The sequence below is a fragment of the Culex pipiens genome, chromosome 2 (assembly GCF_016801865.2).
Source record: "Culex pipiens pallens isolate TS chromosome 2, TS_CPP_V2, whole genome shotgun sequence".
Classification (NCBI taxonomy): domain Eukaryota; kingdom Metazoa; phylum Arthropoda; class Insecta; order Diptera; family Culicidae; genus Culex; species Culex pipiens.
Genome location: NC_068938.1, coordinates 150268822 through 150291454, shown reverse-complemented (window position 1 = coordinate 150291454; position 22633 = coordinate 150268822). Strand labels below are relative to the sequence as shown.

General features: G+C 36.8%; 2 protein-coding genes across 4 annotated transcripts in view; both read left to right on the top strand.

Annotated features, from left to right (window-relative positions):
* Positions 1-613: 613 nt before the first annotated feature.
* Positions 614-2616, top strand: LOC120421459 (zinc finger and SCAN domain-containing protein 12-like). Its single transcript, XM_039584670.2, has 9 exons — positions 614-859; positions 929-1212; positions 1280-1462; positions 1517-1642; positions 1698-1911; positions 1966-2071; positions 2130-2264; positions 2318-2437; positions 2506-2616. The coding sequence occupies exons 1-9, from the start codon at positions 743-745 to the stop codon at positions 2598-2600; spliced, it is 1380 nt and encodes a 459-aa protein (XP_039440604.1). The 5' UTR covers positions 614-742; the 3' UTR covers positions 2601-2616.
* Positions 2617-3530: 914 nt separating this feature from the next.
* LOC120421455 (rho guanine nucleotide exchange factor 11) overlaps positions 3531-22633 on the top strand; it is a 156593-nt gene continuing 137490 nt past the window's right edge. Inside the window, exons 1-2 of one of the 3 annotated variants that reach the window (XM_039584666.2) lie at positions 3531-4206; positions 12185-13279. In XM_039584666.2, coding sequence (XP_039440600.1) covers positions 13242-13279 — 38 coding nt within the window. In that variant the 5' untranslated portion in view covers positions 3531-4206; positions 12185-13241. The remainder of the gene's footprint in view (positions 4207-12184; positions 13280-22633) is intronic. The other 2 variants (XM_039584667.2, XM_039584668.2) reach the window with 2 other exon arrangements.

Sequence of the window (22633 nt, the reverse complement as noted above, 5' to 3'; positions counted from 1 at the left end):
AAATGTAAGATTTCACTAAAATAAAAATTTTAGCAAAAAAAAAAAACTTTTTGCGATACTAAACATTGAACGATTTGGTTGGTGCCTCGCCGTTGCTTGCTGCCGATTTTTTACAAACTCAGTTCATTTTGGACAGCTCCGATTCTTGGTCGAATGGTCGCCACCGCAATTGAAGCATAATTTGAGTGTGTTGCAAGCTTGAGTTTTGTGCTCACCTTCGCAGGTTGCACAACGACTCTTGATGAAGCAGTTCCTTCCACCATGTCCAAACTGCAAGCAGTTCGAACCCTGGAATACGACCTATGAGCTCGAGAGGGTTTTGAAAAATGCTTTAGCTGTTTGGGGTTCAAAACTGGCAAAAACCAAAACGCACCGATTTTACGGGTTAAATCCCATTTAACCTTCAAAGTCAAAGCGCAAGGTCCTGTCGCAACCAATCAAGCTCATATTTGGGATTCGAGCTCAGTACACCTAGGGGATCATGCGGATCATATCCGCAAAACGACCCATTTTGTTACATCCTACAACTACATACTCTGACTGTACAACAGTTCAGCACCACCCCTGCCTCTCTGTCTGTCTGTCTCGTATGACAGACGCAAGGCCCAGAAGAAGCCGTAAACCAAAACAGAATCCTGCCCAAAACAAGCTAGCGGTGCTTTGTGTACACTTTCTAACGGGGAAAAGTTTTGATAAGTTTTTTTTCCTCTAAAAAAGAATTGCGAATTTCTTTCGCGACGCGATGGACCAACCGTCGATGGTTTGTCGTGTCTGTGCCAGCGGCGTACCGGAGTTTGACGATTCGACGGTGCAGTTCAGTTCCGTGTCCGGCATCTACCAGACGCTCACTTCGCTGAAGGTTTGTTCTTGGAGGGTTTTTTTTTTAAAGTGAAGATTTGAGTTGTTTTATATTTTTATTTGATTTTAGCCAATAACGATGGACTTGCCGGACGTAACTTGCCAGAGTTGCTACACCAAGCTGGTTGAATTTGATGACTTCCGGACGGTTTGTCTGGAGGCGTTCGAAAAGCTGCTGAAGGCGGCCAAGGGGAAGATCTCGAAGGTGGAACCGCTTGCGGAGGACGACGACAAGCCCAATCTGGAGGCACTGCAATTTCAGCTCGGTGAAGCCGACGAGGAGGAATTTGACCAGAACATGCTGGATGTTAAGGTCGAAATGCTGGACGAGGATGGTCAGCCGGATGGTGCGAGGTTTGGTTGAGCTGTTTTAAGAAGTCTTGAAAATAGGTAATTGAGGATAAATTTATTTTACTCAAAGCTCTATCGGCGATGACGACAAGGAGGACGACTCTTCGTCATCGGACGACGAAAGTTCGGAGAGTTACGACAGCGAAGATTCAATGGAGGAACAGAAACCCAGGAGGAAGAGAGGTCCGTACAAAAAGAGAACCGGAACCAGGAAATATTCGGTCAGCCAGAAGAAATCGAATGAAAAGAGAGAGTAAGTTTGAGTGTTGTAATTGTAACAGTAAGTCTGGCAATCTTTTGCTTTCAGCAAACTGCAATGCGACAAGTGTGATAAGTTTTTCTACGATCAAAAGCGTTTCGAGGGTCACCAGCGAGTTCATCAGGGGTTGAAGGAGGCCAAATGTGACATCTGTGGAAAAATGTTCTCCAAGTGGTGAGAAAACATGCAATGGAATTAACACAAATAATTTATTCAATGACTTGTCCAGGTACTACATGCACATTCACCACAAGCTGGAGCACACCGGCGAGCAGCGGGAGCAGTTTGCGTGCGACGTGCCCGACTGTGGCGCGGTTTTCAAGCAAAAGGTCAGTCTGCAGATGCACCGGCGGAAGAAGCACGAGCCGAACAGCGAGCCGGAAACGCCGACGCACATCTGCGACGAGTGCGGCAAGACGTGCACCTCGGCGTCCAATTTGAGGGTAAGGGTGAAGAAAGTTATAGTTCGTGGTAAAATTACATGGATTTACTTGTAGATTCACAAATACTCGCACGGCGGAAATCATCCGATTCCGTGCACGATGTGCGATCGACGGTTCGAGAGTCAAAGCAAGCTGAAGGTCCACATGATGCGACATGAAGGTTGGGGATCTCAATTTATTTATCTTAAGTTTAACAAAATTAATCTTTAATTCAACAGGTATTAAGCGGTACACGTGCTCGGTTTGTGGGCTAAAGAAAACGACAGTGACGGAGTTGAAAATCCACATGAACACTCATACCAGAGAGAAGGTTTATCCCTGCGACGTGTGCAGTGCCGTATTTTCCACTATCGGTAAGTGTTGAACTATCAAAAGAAACTTGAAGAACTTAATTTCGTTCTTCCAGGTGGTCGCAGTCGCCATATCAAGGTTGTTCACCAAGGTATCAAGGCGTTCAAGTGCACCTTCTGCGAGAAGTCATTCGGGAAGGCCGAAACCCTTAAACATCACGTTATGACCCATACCGGTAAGGCTTTTGCTTTGATTTATCAACAGTCTAATAAGTAATCTAATGCTTTCTTGATTTTCTGATAGGAGAAAAACCTCACGCTTGTGATCAATGTGATCGGCGATTCATCCAGCTGGTGGCGCTGCAGTCTCACAAGAAGACTCACAATAAAGGATTGTAGGGTGTGGTAAGAAGGATTCAAGTTTTTGACATATTTTTTTATAGAAAATTTGAGAACTGGAGCCTAACATTTCAAAAGGGCACAAAACTTTTGTAAACAATAGTGTATCCCTTTCACTCGTATGACAGTTTGCATAAGGTGTGAGAGGGATACACTCTTGTTCACAAAAGTTTTGTGCTCTAATGAAATGGAAAGCACGAACTGACCATTAATATTGGTTTAGATATTTTAATCTGATTTTTTCTTTTACTCAAAAAAGAGATTTCTCATGGACCAATAATGCTGGCCAACCAAACACGAGTTGTGTCACCTCATGGTTTATGCTTCTCCTTCATACATTGTTCTTACACACGCCGCGAAAGGTCTCGTCGTTTTAGAACTTCAAGTGCATGCAGGTCCATGTCTCGTGTCCGTACAGTACGGAAAAAATACAGATATTTTGCAATTAACAAACAACACGTCTTATTCCATCGAAATCAACCACAAAACTGATTTGACAATCTTCATTCTCTCTTTCACCAGCCGCGCGCTTCTCTCTGTTTTCGCTCCGATACCATCCTTCCCAGCTGTCTTGTTGTTCCTCCGTAAAATGATAATAACCTTTACTCACCTCGCCATGAGTATTTCCACAAATTCCAGTAAATCTTCCTAAATCATAGTTGATTTGTGTCGCGAGTACTCGATTCTTGCGTCCGTGTTTGGGAAACGAAACGAAACTGCCCAGCAGTTCCATAAATTTACGAATACAAGACCTCTAAGACCTCGTCAACCACTCTACCACGTCCGGAGAGCTCGTTGATTCTTGTTGGTGTACGGCGTGCGAGTGAAACCGCCTATACGGAACTGCTTGCGCCAGCACGAAACAACACGCGTCGAGTTTTTCCAGCCAGCCAGCATAGCATAGCAGTGCACACAAACCAGCCAGACAACCAACCAGTCATCGTTGCGATTTCATCCAAAGTGGACAGCTCGGGTTTCTGTACAGGCTGTGTCAATCCAGCAGCAGGGCTCCTCCACCAGAGTGAGAGTGAGCAGTGCGTGTGTGACCATCTTTTTTTGGGCAGCCCGTGCGCGTCGTGAACGTGCGTGCGCGTGACGTGCGGTCGTGAAACGCGTTCTCCAGTGCCTTGGGAGGTGGATTTGCCACCTTCGGTGACCGAACCAGGCCGTTTTGGAGGGTTTTTTCGCCTCGGAAGTGGACCGTAATTTGGTCGGATTCGAAAACTACTTTTTTTTTCTCCATCGTCGTCGTCGTCGCTTTCGGGGCTAGGCTGAAAGACAACCACAGCAGAAAGTATGACGGGAGAAAGAAGAACAGCTACATTTTTGTCTCTCCATTGTTGCGGCTGTGTGCGTGACCGCGGCGCGCTGGGTTTGGTGTTTAGCGTGTAACACACACCCGTGTGCGATTATTTTGATTTGACGTGTGTACGAATACGCAACGTTGGGGGAGTGTGTGTGTATGTTTGAGAAAGGTTCACGCTGTGTTTGTGAGAGGATTTCAGTGTGCGGGGAGTTGCGGGAAGTGTCAAAATCGACAGCAGACAGCAGAACGAACAACAACAAAAACAACACCAGCAGCAGTGCCGATTCGCAGTGAAGCAATGTAAGGATGCATGTTTTATGGTAACAAATTAACCCAATTGGAAAATAAGTTGAATTGGAAAGGTTCAAGAAGTTCACATCTGTGCTTGGGAAGTGCAACTCCAGTGGAAAATTGTATGCAATCTGGGTACTTGAAGTTCACGTCGGTGTTTGGGAAGCGCACAATTTGTTTGTGAATTATACTGCCGCTCGAAAAAATAAGACAGAAATTCAAAATTCGTGAAATGGCCGTACCACTTGCTTAGACCGTATCCAAGACCGTTTTACTTCAAGTGCTTGCCATTTCATTAGGGCACATAACTTTTTTAACAAAGAGTGTGTCTCTTTCACACCTTATGTAAACTGTCATTTGAGTGAAAGGGATACACTATTGTTTACAAAAGTTATGTGCCCTTTTGAAATGTTAGGCTCCATTTATCTAGAGACACAGTTCAGACCTTGGTTCAGACTCGATTATCCGAAGCCTCGATTATCCAAAGTTTCGATTATCCGAAGTTCGATTATCCGAAGGACTTCGGATAATCGAATCACGAACAAAAACAAGTTTTTTCGTATTTTTTTTATTTTCAGACTTTTAACATCAAATTCGAGTTCTGCGACCCCATTTAAGACAAATTTGAATGGTTGATTGCCCATTGAATTAAAAAATGTATTTTTTAAACATTTCATCACCGCTATTTTGGCTGCCATCATGGATTTAAAAATTCTAAGTTACTTTAGAGTAGTTCAAAAACAGAAATCTTATTGATCTAAATGCGACAAAAAGGAAGCTTTTTGGACGACAGTTATGTAACAACAAAAAATTGCAAAATTTCAATAAATTTTAGAGTAGAGGGAGGCAGGGGATAACATTTTTCGATCAAAATCAATTATTGCGACTGTTGAAACCACCAAAACAAGCAAGAATCTTGATTTTCCACCCCTCCAGTTTCGTCTTATTTTCAAGCAAATTAGAAGTAGAATCAATTGGCGTAGTTTATTTTACAGTAAAAAATGTGTTTAGTTTATGTTGCGCAAACGAAAACCTGCTACTAAATTTTCACATTGAGCGAATATTTTTCAAATCAAAGTTTTGACCTCATCATAGTGTTAAAAAATGAGAAAATTTTACATAGGTTTACCGATTTCGTTCAACGTTTTAATTTTAGTTTACAACAGGGGTGACCAAAGTATGGCCCGCGGGCCAAACGTGGCCCGCGAGGTGATTTTTTGTGGCCCGCGGACCCATTTTGAATGATCATGTAAAATGGCCCGTAGACCACTTGTAAAGTGATTTTATACTTTTTTACCATTAATTTAATCTTTTTAATGCTAATTTTTTTGTTAATAAAAAATGACTTATCAATATTTTGATCCCCATTTTAGAACACAAATATTTTGTTCGAACATTTTAAAAATTAAAACAATTTCAAAGGTTTCAATGGGAGTAACTATTAAATACCGTCAAAAATTTTATCAAACATTTTTGAAAGTAATTATAAAACGTTCAAATTTGATTTTGGTAGAAATATGTAATAATTGCATAATTTGAAATTGAAAGTAATAATGACCCTTCATGAACTGATCCTCAAACTTACTTTGCACTTAGGAACCTTCCTTCTGGATTCGAACTCATTACAGTTAGATAACGAATCTGTTTGACTACCATCTGATTCAGGCAGGCAAAATGTTGAAATCGGAGGATCAAGGCTGTTGCAAATATTTTACAAAGCTTTTTGCCGATTAACCCTTTCCCTCCATTTAAAAAAAATGCTCAAAAAACCAGGAGCAAAATATTTTTTCAAAAAACTTTTAAAAAAATCAATGGAAATTTAAGTGCAATCAGCTGAAATCAATTAAAAATGCATTCCTCTTTGTTTAGAATTATTTGAGCATGTTTGGGTTTATTAAAAATAATTGAAATTTTAGTGAATTTTGCAATAATAAATGGTTTTTTTTAATAAAATGATTTTTTTTCGTCGAATCTCTTCTTTTTTGTTAAAGATTGCAGTTTAACTTTACGGGTGCTTAAAACTTATTCTAATTTTTTTTTCTATGAAATGATGAAATTCTGGCTTGTATTTTCTATTATTTTGAATTAACGAAAATGTTAAAAAATAACAGAAATAAAAAATCAACTTATAGATTTATTTTCCAGTCTTTTAAATCAAAACGTTATTTAATTTTGTTTATAACCTATTTTGTAAATTTGGCCCGCAAGCTCATTCGGGCTTTTAATTTGGCCCGGCCTCCAAAAACTTTGAGCACCCCTGGTTTACAAGGTATTGAATTTTGAATATAGAGAGCGGCCGTGGCTGACTGGTTACGAAGATCGCTTTGTAAGCGAATGGTCCTGGGTTCGATTCCCATCTGCTCCCAACGAGAAAATATAGGAAATATAAAACTTGAAACTCTGAACATGAACGAAAAATCAAAGTCGCTCGAGTCGGGGTTCGATCCCCCGTCCAAAGGGATTGGTAAGCAAAAATGCTAACCACTTGGCCATCGCGACTTGGTGAGCTATAAGTAGAGATTGATAATAAGTTTAAAATGTCCTAGCGACCTTTTTAGAACTGACTGAATTATTTTTTTTAAAAGTATTGTAATTTTTAACTATTTTAAAGATCGTAACATAATGAAACATTAAAATTCAAAAGCTAATGCGGTGCTGTAAAAATACCAAGTTTTTGATATTCAGCGCCTACAATTATCATGCCTGAAATTTCATCTCTCTATTTTCACTTCTCTCCTTTCCGCCACAAAATGATCAGCAAAAAGAATTCCAGGAAACATCAAAATTTAATGATAGTTTTTTCTATCACGGATTTACCATAATGGCTAAATGTAAAATTTGATACTTTATTTAAAAATTTTGGTTTTATGCGTTCCTAAAATTATTACATTGTATTCTAAATATTTGAGGAAAACAGCATGTAATTCCATGGTGCACATGGCACTTTGACGTTCAGTTACAGCTAATAATAATAATAATAATAATAGCTGTACCGAAAAGTAATACTTTTCAACACTTATAACGACACTTTTCTACACTGTTTTGGTTTTTGGGTTGACCAAACACAGGTAGGCTTCTAATTTATGTGATTAAACGAACAGTCCATTTGAACAATCTATTCAAAACGAGTTTTTAGGAATTGCAAAATTTGTGCATGCAAAATGTTTCAAATTTGGTTTGCTCAGCACTCGTTGCACTTAATTGTGGCTTGATTATTCACCAATAAAAAGAATTTATCTGTTTGGCGTTTTAGTTAGCTTAAAAAATAATGCAAATTTAAATGATTTCATAGAAATATAACCTTAACATTTTTTTCTTGCTTTTTTCTATTCTGTGGAAATTTCTAGCATCTAAAACGAATCAATCTTCTACATGCCGAGTTTATCTGTATCTCTAGGAAGAAAGATGAAAACAGCAACTTCCACATGCAGTTATTCAATTCATTCCATCAATTAATTTTCCCCAGCCGCAACAGCAGCAGCCAGAAATGATCCGCTAAACCTGACGTGATCGTTTTCTCTCCTTCTCTCTTTTTCTCGATCTTGCTGTCTGTGTTTCTTTCGAAGAAAATTAAAAAATGTATAACAACCAGCCAGACATCGGCCGCTGCCGAGATGTGTTTTCCGAGATTTTTACTCAGACTGAGTTGAGCTGCGAGCTGGTGTTTGTGTTTATTTCCGTGTAAACAGATAAAAAAGTGTGGTTTGCTTGCACCAGTATAAAGTTGTGTTGCGTTGCGTTGGGTTTGGATGATGATTTTCTCGCCGTGTCGGATGCTAATGTGGGTGGGGTTGGGAGATAAAGGGGGAGGGGGAGTTTGTGGTGTGGGGGATATTGTCTTTGCATGGAACAGACTGTGGGTGTGTGCGTATGCAGCAGTTCAGTGTTGTCATATCTATGAAATTATCTTATTGGTTTTAAACGTAGAAAAAAGTATAAAAAGTTTGAAAAATTTAAGGGAGCATATTCCTTTGCCGTTTCGTGCAGTGGAAAAAAACAATTACCAATTCCCCAGAATTTTCCAAGCACAATAGTGCACATCACAGAACAAAAACAAAATTGATGGATAAAATGACTAGTTTTGAGATGTATTTCAAGTTTTCGGTTAAAGGTTAACTCTGGAGTTTTTTTTTGAAAAGGTCCAATAAACCAAATTTCCAGTTTTTGCTTTTTGGGTGTTTTTAGAACCGCCTTGAGTCAGGGGTATTAAAAAACACCCAAAAAGCAAAAATTGAAAATTTGGTTTATTGGTCCTTTTCAAAAAAAAAAAAAAAAACTCCAGAACTGTAGTACTGCATTTTTTGAACTTTATATTATCAACATTTTGGATTCGATAAGTTAAACTTTTCAGCACTCGTATGGCTTTTGGCCTCATTCTTTTTTTTAACTTTATTGATACGACCCTTCGTTGCTGAGATATTGCCATGCAAAGGTTTGAAAACAGGAAAATTGATGTTTTCTACACCCAAAGTTAAAGAACGAGAAGATAGTCCTCACGAAAAGAAACGAGAGGAAAGTGCTATTTTGCGAGAGTATAGTCCTCTCGCGTGTTCATTCGTTGATTGGAACAGTTCATTCTATTGAGTGGCTTTTATGGACAAATGACCGCCACTTAGTCACCGAACCATGGTGGCCCATACGGCAAAGGCATGGTTCAATATGCCGAAGGTCGTGGGTTCGAGTCTCGGTACCGGTACTTTTTTTTTGATAGATGAACTTTTTTTGAAGTTGAACCCATGAGTAAAGTACTCTCGGTAATTTCGGGATTTACCCTCTCAGTCCGCACACAGTACCATTTTACTACCGAATCGTGCTCTTTATCCTCTCGTATGCCGATGTCCAGTTCTGGGTGTAAGTCTCACCCAAACAACCCATCATTTTCTAACGTGATATCTCAGCAACTAATGGTCCAATTTATAATGTTAAAATATGAAACATTCGTGAAATTTTCCGATCTTCAAAAACAATATTTTCAAAAACTTTAAATCGAGACTAACATTTTAAAAGGGCCTAACATTCAATATTACGCCCTTTTGAAAAATTAGTCTTGATTTAAAAATTTTGTTTTCGAAAATATCAGAAAATTTCATGAATGTATATTTCAACCTTGAAAATCGGACTATTAGTTGCTGTGGTGGGCAAAACCGCTCATTTTTAGGAGCCGCTCATTTTCGTTCGCTCATTAAAAAGAGCCGCTCTTTTGAACGGTTCTTTCGCTCTTTTTCAAACTATGGATGAAAAGGATATTTTGTAAGAATGGTGTGATTTTTAAAGCTATTTAAAATTGGAATTATATAAATTATTTGGAAAAAAAACTAACATAAAACAAGAAGATGCCCTTGAAAACCATAGATCTTAGCGGTCTCTATATATTATTTTATTGTCTACTCGAACCTAAACGTTCGAATAATTGAATGGCATCCAAACTTCATTTTAGGATTTTGGATAAAATCCTATTTATTTTAAAATTGCGTTTATCTCTGCCAAAATTGAACAAATGCTGATAGTTTATTTGGAGACAATATTCTGTTAACTCTTTTCTACATTCTGATTTGATCGATAAAGTCTATAAGTTTATTCGGGCAAGAGGATTTAATTTATTTTCAAAATCTCTATTTAGCAGATTTTTGGTAATAATTTACAAGACTAGCAATTTGAAATGCTCAAATTTGTATTGGGTAATACTTAAATGTACGAACAGTGCATTGAAAAGATTTTTTTCATTTTGTTAAGAAAATCATTTACTTTAAGAAAATGAAAAAAATAGGAAACTGAAAACATGAGCATGAAAACTATTATGTTGTATTCAAATGCTGTCTTCAATGATGAGAAAGTTGCTATAGACACCCCAATGAAATATGTATGACGAAAATGTCGGGAAAGTGCCCCGCTTTAATTTGCCGTTTTTTTATCCTAAAGTACTCGAAAAAGTACATCAAGGGACAATCTTGGGATCATTTTTTTATTTGCATTGAAATTTTTTAAATTGTATTTTCAATTCATAAAAAATAATATAACGCTACAATTTGTTGGATATTCAATCAATTATATTTATAACAAGTTTAAAAAAAATCCATCGGTTCGGAATCGGAAATCGGAATCGGTTTAAGGGATAACGCAGTTTATCAATGAATGTTTTTAACATTGTTTGGAAAAAAAAGCGAAACTTTGGGGTGGTGTCAAATAAAAGGACGTAGTCCGATTTGGACGAAAATCGAGTTTTGCACGTTTGAGGTTATACAAATAAAGCAGACCTTCCCAAAACAAATTCTTACATAAAATATTACTTCAATGAAATGTGGCGAATCGAAACTACAGTCTAAGTAAGGACATTAGTTTTCAGAGTACTTAAAAGCATAAAATTTAGAAATTTGTATGTTTTTACATAAACAATTTAAAAATATGATCTGATGAGTGAAAGCATAGTTGAAATAGCTGTCTCTTTTCATCCTATATGTCCAGATTTGCCTCAGATGACTGAACATTCGGCTCAAATACAATCCTGCTTTGTTTTGACTGTAAATTAGGCTCATTTCTGAAGTCTGAGCATTGGTTATTTTTAACTGAAATTTTACCTATTTCTTTCATCCGTTAATAACTATGCGAAAACTATTTCATTACACTACTTTTCTCAAGTTGATTTTATGCAAAATCTTCCAATCTTTCGAATGAAAATGGTTGCCTAATGATAAGTGGTTGCGAACACGGTCAAAATTCAAAATTAAGAGTAAGTTTCTCAAAAACCATTAAAATTACGCTTGAAAAAATAATTTTTGAAATATTTTTCAAGGTGCGATAGAAAGCCCTCGCGATTACCTTTCCAACGATGTATAACTTTTCGATGTTTGGTAATGTGTTTTGGGAGATATCATTTCTCCAAATTAAGGCATTTTTTCGAAAAAATCCATAGTTCAATACAAGTTTTTATTTACAGGTGACTAACGGCTGACATTTTCATTGGTTCGAAGGTTGTTTTTAATGGTTTTTTGATGCGCTGAATCGAATGAGAACATTGCCGTAACGATTTGAGAACATGTGCATCTAGTGGGACGGTTTCAGCGAGAATTGCTCATATTGTGTTTTTTTTTGGGTGAGACTTAGAAAACATCAATTTTCCTGTTTTTAAATCTTTGCATGGCAATATCTCAGTAACTAAGGGTTGTATCAACAAAGTTCAAAAAAGCAAAATATTGAGAATTTTCTCAGCTCTTTAAAAATATTTTTTTCAAGTGTGGGCAAACATGGACATTAATAAAAAAAAAAATAACTGCGACTATTTTCAAAAAATATACCTAAAAACGGCTTTAACTTGAAAACGGTGCACTTTATCAAAGCTTTACTAAAGTACTTTTTGATTGCAAATTCGATTTTACATCGAAAAATGAAGTTATTCAAAAGTGTCTTTCAAATTGCGAAAAAAAAATTTAAGGGGTGCACAAGGATTTCGACAGCATGAACTCTTTTGCTTATTAGGAAACAAAAGGTAACTATTAACAAAATAGTCAGAATATACGTGATATGATGTCACTATTAAAAATACCGGGACCCATGGTGTAGGGGTAAGCGTGGTTGTCTTTCACCCAGCCGGCCTGGGTTCGATCCCAGAAGGTCCCGGTGGCATTTTTCGAGACGAGATTTGTCTGTTCACGCCTTCCGTCGGACGGGGAAGTAAATGTTGGCCCCGGTCTAACCTAGAGGTTAGGTCGTTAGCTCAATCCATGTGTAGGAGTCGTCTCCCTGGGTCCCTGCTTCGGTGGAGTCGCTGGTAGACAGTTGGACTAACAAACCAAATGTCTTCAGTTCGAATCCCGGGGTGGATGGAAGCTAAGGTTTAACAAGAGGTTTGCAATTGCCTTCGGACACCTAGTTTTGAGTAGGAATCTCGCCATCGAGAACGCCAAGGCAATGCTGTAGAGCGATTTTTTTTTGTATTTTTTAACATTAAAAAAAACATTTTTTATCTACTTTTTTCTAAATCTCATTCCAGCAATCCCGGTACAAGTGGCAACTCTGACCGCAGTTTGTTGTTGTTGTTGGCCACCACCTCCACCGTCCGTCACTACACATATTACTACTGGTATGTGTGTGTGTGTGTGCTACGACCGTACCGTAGTCTCCGCGTCACAACAACAGAACCAGTCAGCACCAGCTCCGCGGCAATAATATGCTTCCATGGATGCGTGTGCAAAGCAGGAGAAGATCCATGAAGTCTTGGTCGTCTCGTCGCTAGATGTCGTCGTGAGCGATATTTCGAGTTGTGTTGTGTGTGCGGTTTAAAGATTGGAATTTTGTGCAGAAATTAAGGGTTTCTTCGCGACTTTTTTTTGCGTGGAATAGAAGAAGAGAGCGAGGAAAAAGTTGGCAATTAATTGCGTGTGGGGAGAGGTGTTAAAGGGGAAGTGAAAATGTAGACCACAAAGTGAAATTTTCCGAAAACCCATCCCTCAATTATCCAAAGTGAAAATCGAAGAGGAGAGATATCGAAATTAAGCGAAAATCATAAAAAAGTAAGCAGCGAGAGCAAAAATTAAAGGAAATAAGTGAAGAGTAAAGAAGGCGAGAAAAGAAAAGTAAAGAAGTAAAAAGTTGTGTTTGTGAGTGTGTTTATCTCGCGTTTCTCTGTGTGTTATTTGGGTTTTGTGTGCGCTCTCTGGAGAAGATTAACGCCGAAAAGGAAAGCGCAAGAAGAAGTCCGAGGAGTGTGCGTGAGTGCGTCTGGCACGAGAAGAGAAGTGCAAACAGAGAACGGGCTGTGTTTTTTTCGGGGATTTCCGCGTGCACCTTGGTGTGCGTGCGTGAGTGTGAATATCCCAAACCCAAAACCCAACAACATAACAGAAGAGTTATCAAAACCCCAAGAGTGAAATCAGGCTGGAATTTGCCCTGTCTCCGTGTGTCACCAATACACCAACGTTGAGTTGCTGCTGCTGTGCCAGCAGAATAACCGCGACCACGGTGGATTACTTTGTCGTACGACGAGCAGTTGTGGAGCAGCCGGGACTAGTGGCGATTCCGCTGCTATTGCTGCTAATACTGCTGCCTTAATGGATAACACCGGCCCATCGTCTGGACCGCACGAAAGGTAAGCGATTAATTGCTGACTCGAAGTCGCGTAGAGTTGATTCAATTAGCTACTCCGGAAGGTTGGGGATAGTTGTTATTTGGGGCAGCGATTGGAATTTTGCTAGAGTTGGCAAATACTTGGACAGCTTCATGACTTTAATGGGCTTCAATTGATTATCTACTTAGCAGTGAACTTTGAATATCTTGTATTCTTGATATATCTATATCTTGATGTATTGTTGTTCGTATGAACAATAGTTAAATTTAGTATACGTTACAAATACAATCGATTCGATGATTAACTTTCATGAAATCTTTGATGCAAAATTAATCGCATTAAAAAGTTTAGTTTAGAGGTAAATCTTAAGAATGGCCAAAGCTCAATATTTCAATACATTTATTTTTTTATGTGTAAAAAATGGAAGAAAATTTTATTGTCAGACTTAAATTTTAGTTAGGATAGCTAATGTTAAAAAAGAGTTATGCCTTTAAGTGGTTAAAGATTATGTAGTGTTTAAGAAATAATAGCAAATTGATAATTGAACATAATAATTAGCTTGTTCCTTTATTAGAATACTTGTCACGTGATTTTTTGATCAATATATTGGCTGGGTTCAAATTTACCGTGTTGTATAACATTTGTTTTCATGTAATGGCCAGTTAAATTTAGTAGGTGTTTAACTAATGTGGAAGGTACAATAACATCCCACAATCATGAAACAGGGAATTTTCAATGTATTGTTTTACTCTTGGTTTTACTGCACAAAGTGTACACAAAAATAAGCTCACACAAAAATAAATTTGTAGTCCAGATGCATCTAGATTTTTTACACTGTAGTTAAATAGAAGCTAAGTTTATAGCCTTTCTCAATGAAGAAACGTTCTAAACTTACTCGAAAAATGATCTTCCTAACTTCTTTCGATATTTATACGGTGAGGAGGTGGAATCACCTGATGGTATTTGTACCAGCCTTATTGAAAGAAAGAGAAAATAAGGAGAATATTATTTCTCTCGGTTACAGCGTCTAATTGTTCGAAATTTTGTTAAATATTCTCAGCTATTCGAAAAACTTAGTTTTATATTGGACGTTGGGCATAAAACTATATTGGACGTTTTCAAAATCAAAAATTTGATTATTAACTCTGTTAATTACACAGCAAAAAAACAGCTTTTAAGTCAGAAAAAATGTGTAATTTTACCTCTGCTAATTTTACCACTTTCTGGTGTAATGTCACTTTTTCAATCTAAATTGAGGTAGAGTTGCAAAATAAACGAGGCCTTCCAAAATTATACCTTTCAAATATGCACATTTCATTACTGTGTAGAAAATAGGCATTCTTTCTTCAACGAAGTTTATTTTATTACTCAATCAGTACCTATAATTTTGTTGAAGACACCATTTCGATCAGAAAATCACTTCTCACTTCTCAATATTGAGGAGCATCATCTCTAACATGACCAGACTATAGTTGATGGCAACAGCTTCTCCCAAGTTCATCCCAAAGAATGCCAAGGACCACGTGGCGACATAAACTTGAATTAATACTTTTTCCGACCCACATTTCACGGCAACTATGCCGTTGCTGCTGTTGTGACTAGCCCCGTAGATCTGTTATAATCATGATTTATCGCGGGACTAGAGCTCGATTGCCCACTTCAATCCACACTCTCCATTCGCCGCGATGCAAAATTAATCAGGTTCCACCAGAACCAGACGACGACGGCGGAACACCTGTTTGGCAGTTGTCAACATAATCGATCAGGTCTGTGGCTAACCAGATTTTGCGTTGCGAACGCGGGGAGAGGAGTCTTTCTCTTGATCGGGAAGTTGGGGTCTAGGAGGAGGAGGAACCGCGCGCGACCAAATGGCCAATTGTTTAGGGCGATAAATTTTCCACTCAAAACTAGCTCTCTGGGCATGGTGGCTACTAAACTGTTGAAATTTAATATTAAAAGAAAATTAAAATGTTGTCAAATTAAATGTTTAAATTTTCATAAATCAAATAAATTTTTTTTATTATAAATGTACTTATAATTACCCATTTTTATTACCAATTTTCGCCACCATACCACAAAAACCAGTGTTGGACGGTGGGGACATCCGAACACGTGTGCCCTGGCCGCCTTTCCCGTAATAAATTGTGAACTCATCCGGTTGTGGCCGCGGGAGTGCGAAAATTCATTGTTGATGCGCTCCTCAAATCGGCCGCGGCCATAACGACGACGACGACGACGACGACTTGCCGGCATTTCTGGAGCACCGAAGCAAAAGGGCGAAATTCTAAATTTCTTAAAATTTAAGAAATTCTTTCACTTACTGTGTGAATGATGAATGCCTTACAAAAATCATTATTCTGAACCACTGTAGAACATTTTTTTTTTTAATTTTGACTTAATTCGTCGTTTTTAATCGTGACTCAAAGATGACGCGTGAAAACACTGGCCAAGCGAATCTTTTACAAATAAATGTTTCCGGCCACCAACACAAAAATTGATACCAACACCCACAAAAAAGAAAACTCCGGCCATTGTCGTCCGTGCTGAGAAAATTAGAGTGATTTGAGGAAAATTGCATTTTTTTTTATAATCGAAAACAAGTTGATTTAATTTTATTTTGTTTTGAATATTTATTTTTGAAGATTTAAAATAAATTTACAAGCTTTATTTATTTGACAATGTTATCTGCTTGTCTTTGAGATTGCATTGAAAGCTGACAGAAATCGGCGTTCAGAAATAAGCGTTGAAACTAGAGCGTCCAATTTCCCGGGTTACAAAATTCCCGGGAAACGGGAAATTTTCAACATATTTCCCGGGAAATCCCGGGAATTCCCGGGAAATTTGAAATTTAACGAAAATTATTCTTATCTTGTTTCTGATTAATTTTTTGCAACTAAATTGTACAGAACAGCAATTTTAATGGTCAAAATGAGTGTGAGGATGAATTAATGGCTTGACTGCTTGTAAAAAATCATACAACTTTGAGAAAAAATATAATCTTTCATATTTTGAAATCTTTCAAATCGTCCCAAGTGAAAGAAAATATTATTAGTATTTTTGATGAGAAGGATTTTATTAAATCAAAGTTTTTGGACAGTGAAAATCTATGCTCCACAACCATAAAACTGCTTTTAAATTTGTCTCAGTGACCATGCAGTTAAAATAAAACAAAAAATTCAACTTGTGAATAAATAAATAATAATTGAATTCACCTTAAAAATCCAATTTCTAGCGCTTTTTAACTTAAAACACTATTTTTTAACTTGAAAATTTGATACGAAGTTGTTTTTTAATGGTTTTTCATGGCTTTATGATATGACTTTTTTAGTCATATGGTATTCAGCCTAATAAATCAATTAGATTAAAATAATTTTGAGCATTTAAAAGTGGTTGAAATTCAACAATATTTTTTCATATATGACCCTCTTACGCCCTTGGTAGCTCACGTGCTTCATAAATTTATTAGTTCAATCTGTAATTTCTCGAATACTTAGAAATAAATTTTTCTTACACAAACCTTTTTTAAAAATTTAATTATATCAGTTCAATTTCCATCCAACATGTTCAAGGTAAAAAAAAAAAAATCAAACAAATCTCAATGTTGATCTTGGCCGGAAGATGTAAATATCTTATTTTCAAATGATATTACAAAAAAACATTGAAAAAGGTTGTCAAAAATAAAATAGTTTATATTCATTCCATAACAGCGTAAGTTTTGTTGTTCAACATATAAGCAAACAATATTCTTAGTGGTTAATGCTTCAGAAATAAATATTATCTGAATTAAACCTTGGCATGAGATTTACAGACAAGCTGATTAGTTAATATGAACAGTAAATGGAAATAACAAAAAAATCAAATCTCCAATTATTATTTTTGGTGTAATTTCAAAACATTGGTGCCGAAAAGGTAGGAAAATGTATACTTCTGCTTGTATTTCGGGAATTCCCGGGAAATTTACAAATTTCCCGGGAAACGGGAAATATTTTTTTCCGGGAAATCCCGGGAATTCCCGGGAATTTTTTTCCCGGGACGGGAAATTGGACGCTCTAGTTGAAACGCGAGAACTGTCCGCACACACAAATAACATAAATTTGCAATTTACATCACTCTGACGGGCTGCTGGCTAAAATTAAATCCATCCGCACCTAATAGGAAACAAAACAGCGCAGTTTTGGATGTGGGTTTTTCGTTTGGCTTGGCTCCCTCCAAAATATTGGCTGCAAAATTGGTACAAACATTTATATTGAACATTTATGCATTTAGTTGATTACCTTATTAAATCACTGAAACCACATGGAACACATTGAAAATATTGTTGTCTTTAAAACTTTAATATCTAAAATAAAAAAAATCATTTTAGTGCAAAACGTCCTGAAATGCCCGAAAAATATATCAAAAAGCAAAAATAATTTTATTTCGTCCTACTGACATTAGCACAGCATAACATTGGTCTTTACCCGTAGTTGCTACTCCGTTATTTACCAGGATCTCCAAAAAATACTTCATGGGCCACAGATGAAAAGTAGGAACCAATCATACCCACTTCGCTACCCTCAAAGGCCTCTATCTTGCTGATCAATCACGGCGCCGGCCACGACCAGTGGTAAGATCACAGGGAAGTGATGGGAATGTTAGCCCGATACTTGAGTAATGAAGACCGCTAAATCGGCTACGTCTTCGATAAAGTATCACATAAGTTGAAGGGGTTAGTAGATGGGTATGAGGTCAGGATTCCCTATGGTAGGCGATGCGGCAATGAGCAATATGTTATCGGTTGAAATTTTAACAATCTTAGGTAGCTGGCTGCGGAAAGATACAATGTTATTTATTAAAACATGTTTTTTAACTGAACGTTTGCCAACCGAGCAATAGTGCTATGAGAAGGACTTAAATTAGACGGTTGACTCTTCAATAAATTGAATTGAATAATTAGTTAATACCATTACTGGAAAACAACTTTGATTTCAGCGAATTTGGATACAATAAAAATAAAAAGGAACAAATATAAGTCGCGCATGTAATGAAATAATATGTTATTTTGTAACACAATTACTTCGACGAACTCAACCGACGGCATACCTTCCGATCTACGATGCTGAAGGAAGGACTAATATTGTCACTGCTAGCGTGCAAACGGACACGATCGATCTTAGGAAGCAACCGCGCGGCCGGCTGCCCACAATCGACTTCACTAACAGCGACACAAAAGAAAGGAAAATAATCACGAACAATCAAGACTTCACGTCCCTACAACCAAGCGTCTTCGCTTCCCACGCAGAACTGATAAAAATTTATTTCAATTCACACAATAACCACCAACTGCACGCGAAACCAGATCACAATAAAAACAAAAGTCTCGCACAAAAACTATTTAATTAATTCTACTATTATTATAGAAAAATGCAAAACCCAAACAGGAAAAGGGAGTAGTTCTCTCAGATTTCGGTCATTCGATCTTTTTTTTTGCATTTTTTAATCCGACTGAAACTTTTTTGGCGCCTTCGGTATGCCCAAAGAAGCCATTTTGCATCATTAATTTGTCCATATAACTTTCCATACAAATTTGGCAGCTGGCCATACAAAAATGATGTCAAAAAAATCAAACCATCCACATTAACGACCCCCGGGTCTTTTGTGGTCTCTATTGCAAGTTTCTGCTCGAACCTAGGGGTCCGAAGGCTTGAATGGGGAGAACACCCAAACCTTTTTTTACTCCAAGGAACCTTCCACCCCAGTGTTTGAACTGACGACCTCTGGATTGCGAGTCCAACCGCCTACGATTCCACCGGAGTAGGCTTGGTTTGGTGTGTTCTTTGTACTTATGGCATGGAGACAACTCCTACACCTGGAATGACTTAACGGCCTAACAACCAAGGCCAGGACCGACATTTTACTTCGTCATCCGATGGAAGGTTGCAGCAGATGGGAATCGAACCCAGAATCATCCGCTTCCAAAGTGGACAGCGTAACCATTCGGCCACGCACTGCCACTCAAAAATGATGTATGAAAATTAAAAAAATCTGTATCTTTTGAAGGAATTTTTTGATCGATTTGGTGTCTTAAGCAAAGTTGTAGGTATGGATATGGACTACACTGAAAAAAAATGATAAACGGTGAAATTTTTTTTGATGATTTTAAATTTAACTTTTTATCCCTAAAACTTGATTTGCAAAAAAACACTAGTTTTAATTTTTTTTATTTTTTGATATGTTTTAGAGGACATAAAATGCCGAGTTATGAATTTTTGAATCAATACTGATTTTTTCAAAAATTGGTCGCAAACAATGTTCAACTTCATTTTTTGATGTAAAATCAAATTTGCAATCAAAAAGTACTTGAGTGAAATTTTGATAAAGTGCACCGTTTTCAAGTTAAATCCATTTTTGGGTGACTTTTTTGAAAATGGTCGCAGTTTTTCATTTTTTTAAATTAGTGCACATGTTTGCCCACTTTTGAAAAAAATATTTTTGAAAAGCTGAGAAAATTCTCTATATTTTGCATTTTTGGACTTTGTGGATACGACCCTTAGTTGCTGAGATATTGCCATGCAAAGGTTTAAAAACAGGAAAATTGATGTTTTCTACACAGCAAAAAATTCGATGGTAAAATCGCATGCAAAAGCATGCACATTACGTTTGTCAAAATAAACACTTAATATTACACACTGCATGTACAATTTTTGCAAACACAAATAAATGTTGCAACCGACGGGATTCAAACCTAGCACGGACAGTACGGACTGGCGCCTTAGCCCACACGGCCATCAGACCGATGTAAAGCAGTAAGGATAAACGCATATATCAGCTTGACATTTCGGTCAAGTAGGTTTCCCATACTGATGGACTACATGTTTCAGGGTGTAAAATCACATAGAATTGCATAAAATAATGCAATATTTATTTTACACCTAGACCTTTTACTTGCAGCTGGATTACTACTTTTTTAGCTGTGTAAGTCTCACCCAAACAACAAATCATTTTCTAATGTTAATATCTCAGCAACTAATGGTCCGATTTTAAATGTTAAAATATGAAACATTCGTGAAATTTTCCGATCTTTTCTAAAAAAATATTTTCAAAAATTTTAAACCAAGACTAACACTTCAAAAGGGCCAAACATTCAATATTACGCCCTTTTATAATGTTAGTCTTGGTTTAAAAATTAAAAAAAAAATTTCGAAAAGATCGAAAAAATTTACGATTGCTTCATATTTTAACATTGAAAATCGGACCATTAGTTGCTGAGATATCGACATTAGAAAATGGAGTGTTGTTTGGGTGAGACTTAAAAAACATCAATTTTCCTGTTTTTTTAAACCTTTACATGGCAATATCTCAGCAACTAAGGGTCGTATCCACAAAGTCCAAAGAAGCAAAATATAGAGAATATTCTCTGCTTTTCAAAAATATTTTTTCAAAAGTAAGCAAACATGTGCACTAATTTTAAAAAATGAAAAACTGCGACTATTTTCAAAAAAGTCACCTAAATATGGATTTAACTTGAAAACGGTGCACTTTATCAAAATTTCACTAAAGTACTTTTTGATTGCAAATTTGATTTTACATCAAAAAATTAAGTTGAAAATTGTTTGCGACCAATTTTTCGATTTTTTGAAAAAATCAGTATTGATTCAAAAATTCATAACTCGCTCAAAGATTTTTTGTACAACCTGGAAATTTCTGAAAAGATGGCATTTGATGTCCTCTAAAACATATCAAAAAAGAAAAATAATTAAAAATAGTGTTTTTTTTTGCAAATCAAGTTTTAATGATAAAAAGCTAAATAAAAAACCACCAAAATTTTTTACCGTGTATCATTTTTTTTCCAGTGTAGTCCATATCCATACCTACAACTTTGCCGAAGACACCAAATCGATCAAAAAATTCCTTCAAAAGATACAGATTTTTGAATTTTCATACATCATTTTGGTATGGCCATCTGCCAAATTTGTATGGAAAATTATATAGACAAACTAATGATGCAAAATGGCTTCTTCGGGCATACCGAAGGCGCCAAAAAAGTTTCAGTCGGATTAAAAAATACAAAAATTAAAATTTACTAAAAGAGACCGATTTCGTAGAGAATTTCCATTTTTTCTTATCTTTACCCTACTCTACTCTTCTTCTGCTGTATTTTTATTCTATTTCTACTCTACTCTACTTCTACTTTTCCTATCCTCTACTTTTACTTTACTCTACTCTGTTTTGTTCTTTTCTACCCTAAGGTAGGGTAGACATCAATGAGACAGTTTTCGTTTTTAAACTTCAACGATTTTTGTATTTTTTTTAATTAGCATGTTTTAAAGAGCTTTTTGTTGCATTTTTTTAAAGAGCTTTTTGTTGCATTTTTTGTTCTAACATTGACCAAAATATGAGATCGATCTGACGTCTACAGCTAGAGTTATTCAACTGTCTCATTGTAGACGCACTTGGCAGGAACAATGAGACACTCTACAAAAAATCAATACATTTCTAGTAAAACATCATGTTTTTTTTTGTTCCCATGCAGGTGACTTGCTTTGAACATTTTCAAGCAATTTTGCCAACATGAAACTTCAATTAACAAAAGTTATACTAAAAAGCATTTAAATTTTGTAAAATCCATACATTTTTCCAAATAACATTATATTTTTGATTAATGAAGTTAAGATATGACCGTTTGGCATGACATTGCCATTGGGTTTTCAAGACTCTCTTAAAACTTTCATAAAACCATATTGAAAGCCATTTAGCTTTTATTGTCACAAAGTTTTATGTCCGAGGCATAAACCCCTGTTAGAACCTATTAATTAGCTCTTTCTTATTAGTTGCGGTGAATGCCCAAATAAAACTATTAAGCAATCAAGATTCTACCCTAAAACCTTAATAAAACTAGTTGGTTTAAAAATGTTACTTGGAATTGATGACTACTCTACCCTATTCTAATGTACTGTACTTCACTCTACTCTCCTCTACTTTACTATACTTTAATTTTTCTCTACTCTACTCTACTTTACTTTACCAAGAGTAAAACGGAAATGATAACGTGTGTGAATATCAACAAAAGGCTACTGCCTCCAATATCAGTGCTATTATCAGTTTTATTATGTCATTTGCGTTTCCTCACTGGGCTGATAAAATAATGGAGTAAATATTATTAGCACTGACGCGTTCGGAGACCAGCCAGGTTACACTCACTCACACTGTCAATCACCGCCGAACGCTCACATCGATATTTATAGCGTTAATTGAAGAAGGCGACGGCGCGATTAGGTAATGTGGCAGCCCCCTTATGAGGGATATAAAATTATGTCCATTGAGGAGCAGCCCCAACTCGACTTTGGCTCCCGTTTGACGTGTGCGTCAACTTCATTAAAGTGTACGAAAAGTACT

What these genes read in the sequence shown, in the direction of transcription:
- LOC120421459 (XM_039584670.2), top strand. Translation starts at nt 743, where the DNA reads ATGGACCAACCGTCGATGGTTTGTCGTGTCTGTGCCAGCGGCGTACCG. An exon ending in AGACGCTCACTTCGCTGAAG is followed by an intron (nt 860 to 928) that starts GTTTGTTCTTGG and finishes ATTTGATTTTAG; the next exon opens with CCAATAACGATGGACTTGCC. An exon ending in AAATCGAATGAAAAGAGAGA is followed by an intron (nt 1,463 to 1,516) that starts GTAAGTTTGAGT and finishes TTTTGCTTTCAG; the next exon opens with CAAACTGCAATGCGACAAGT.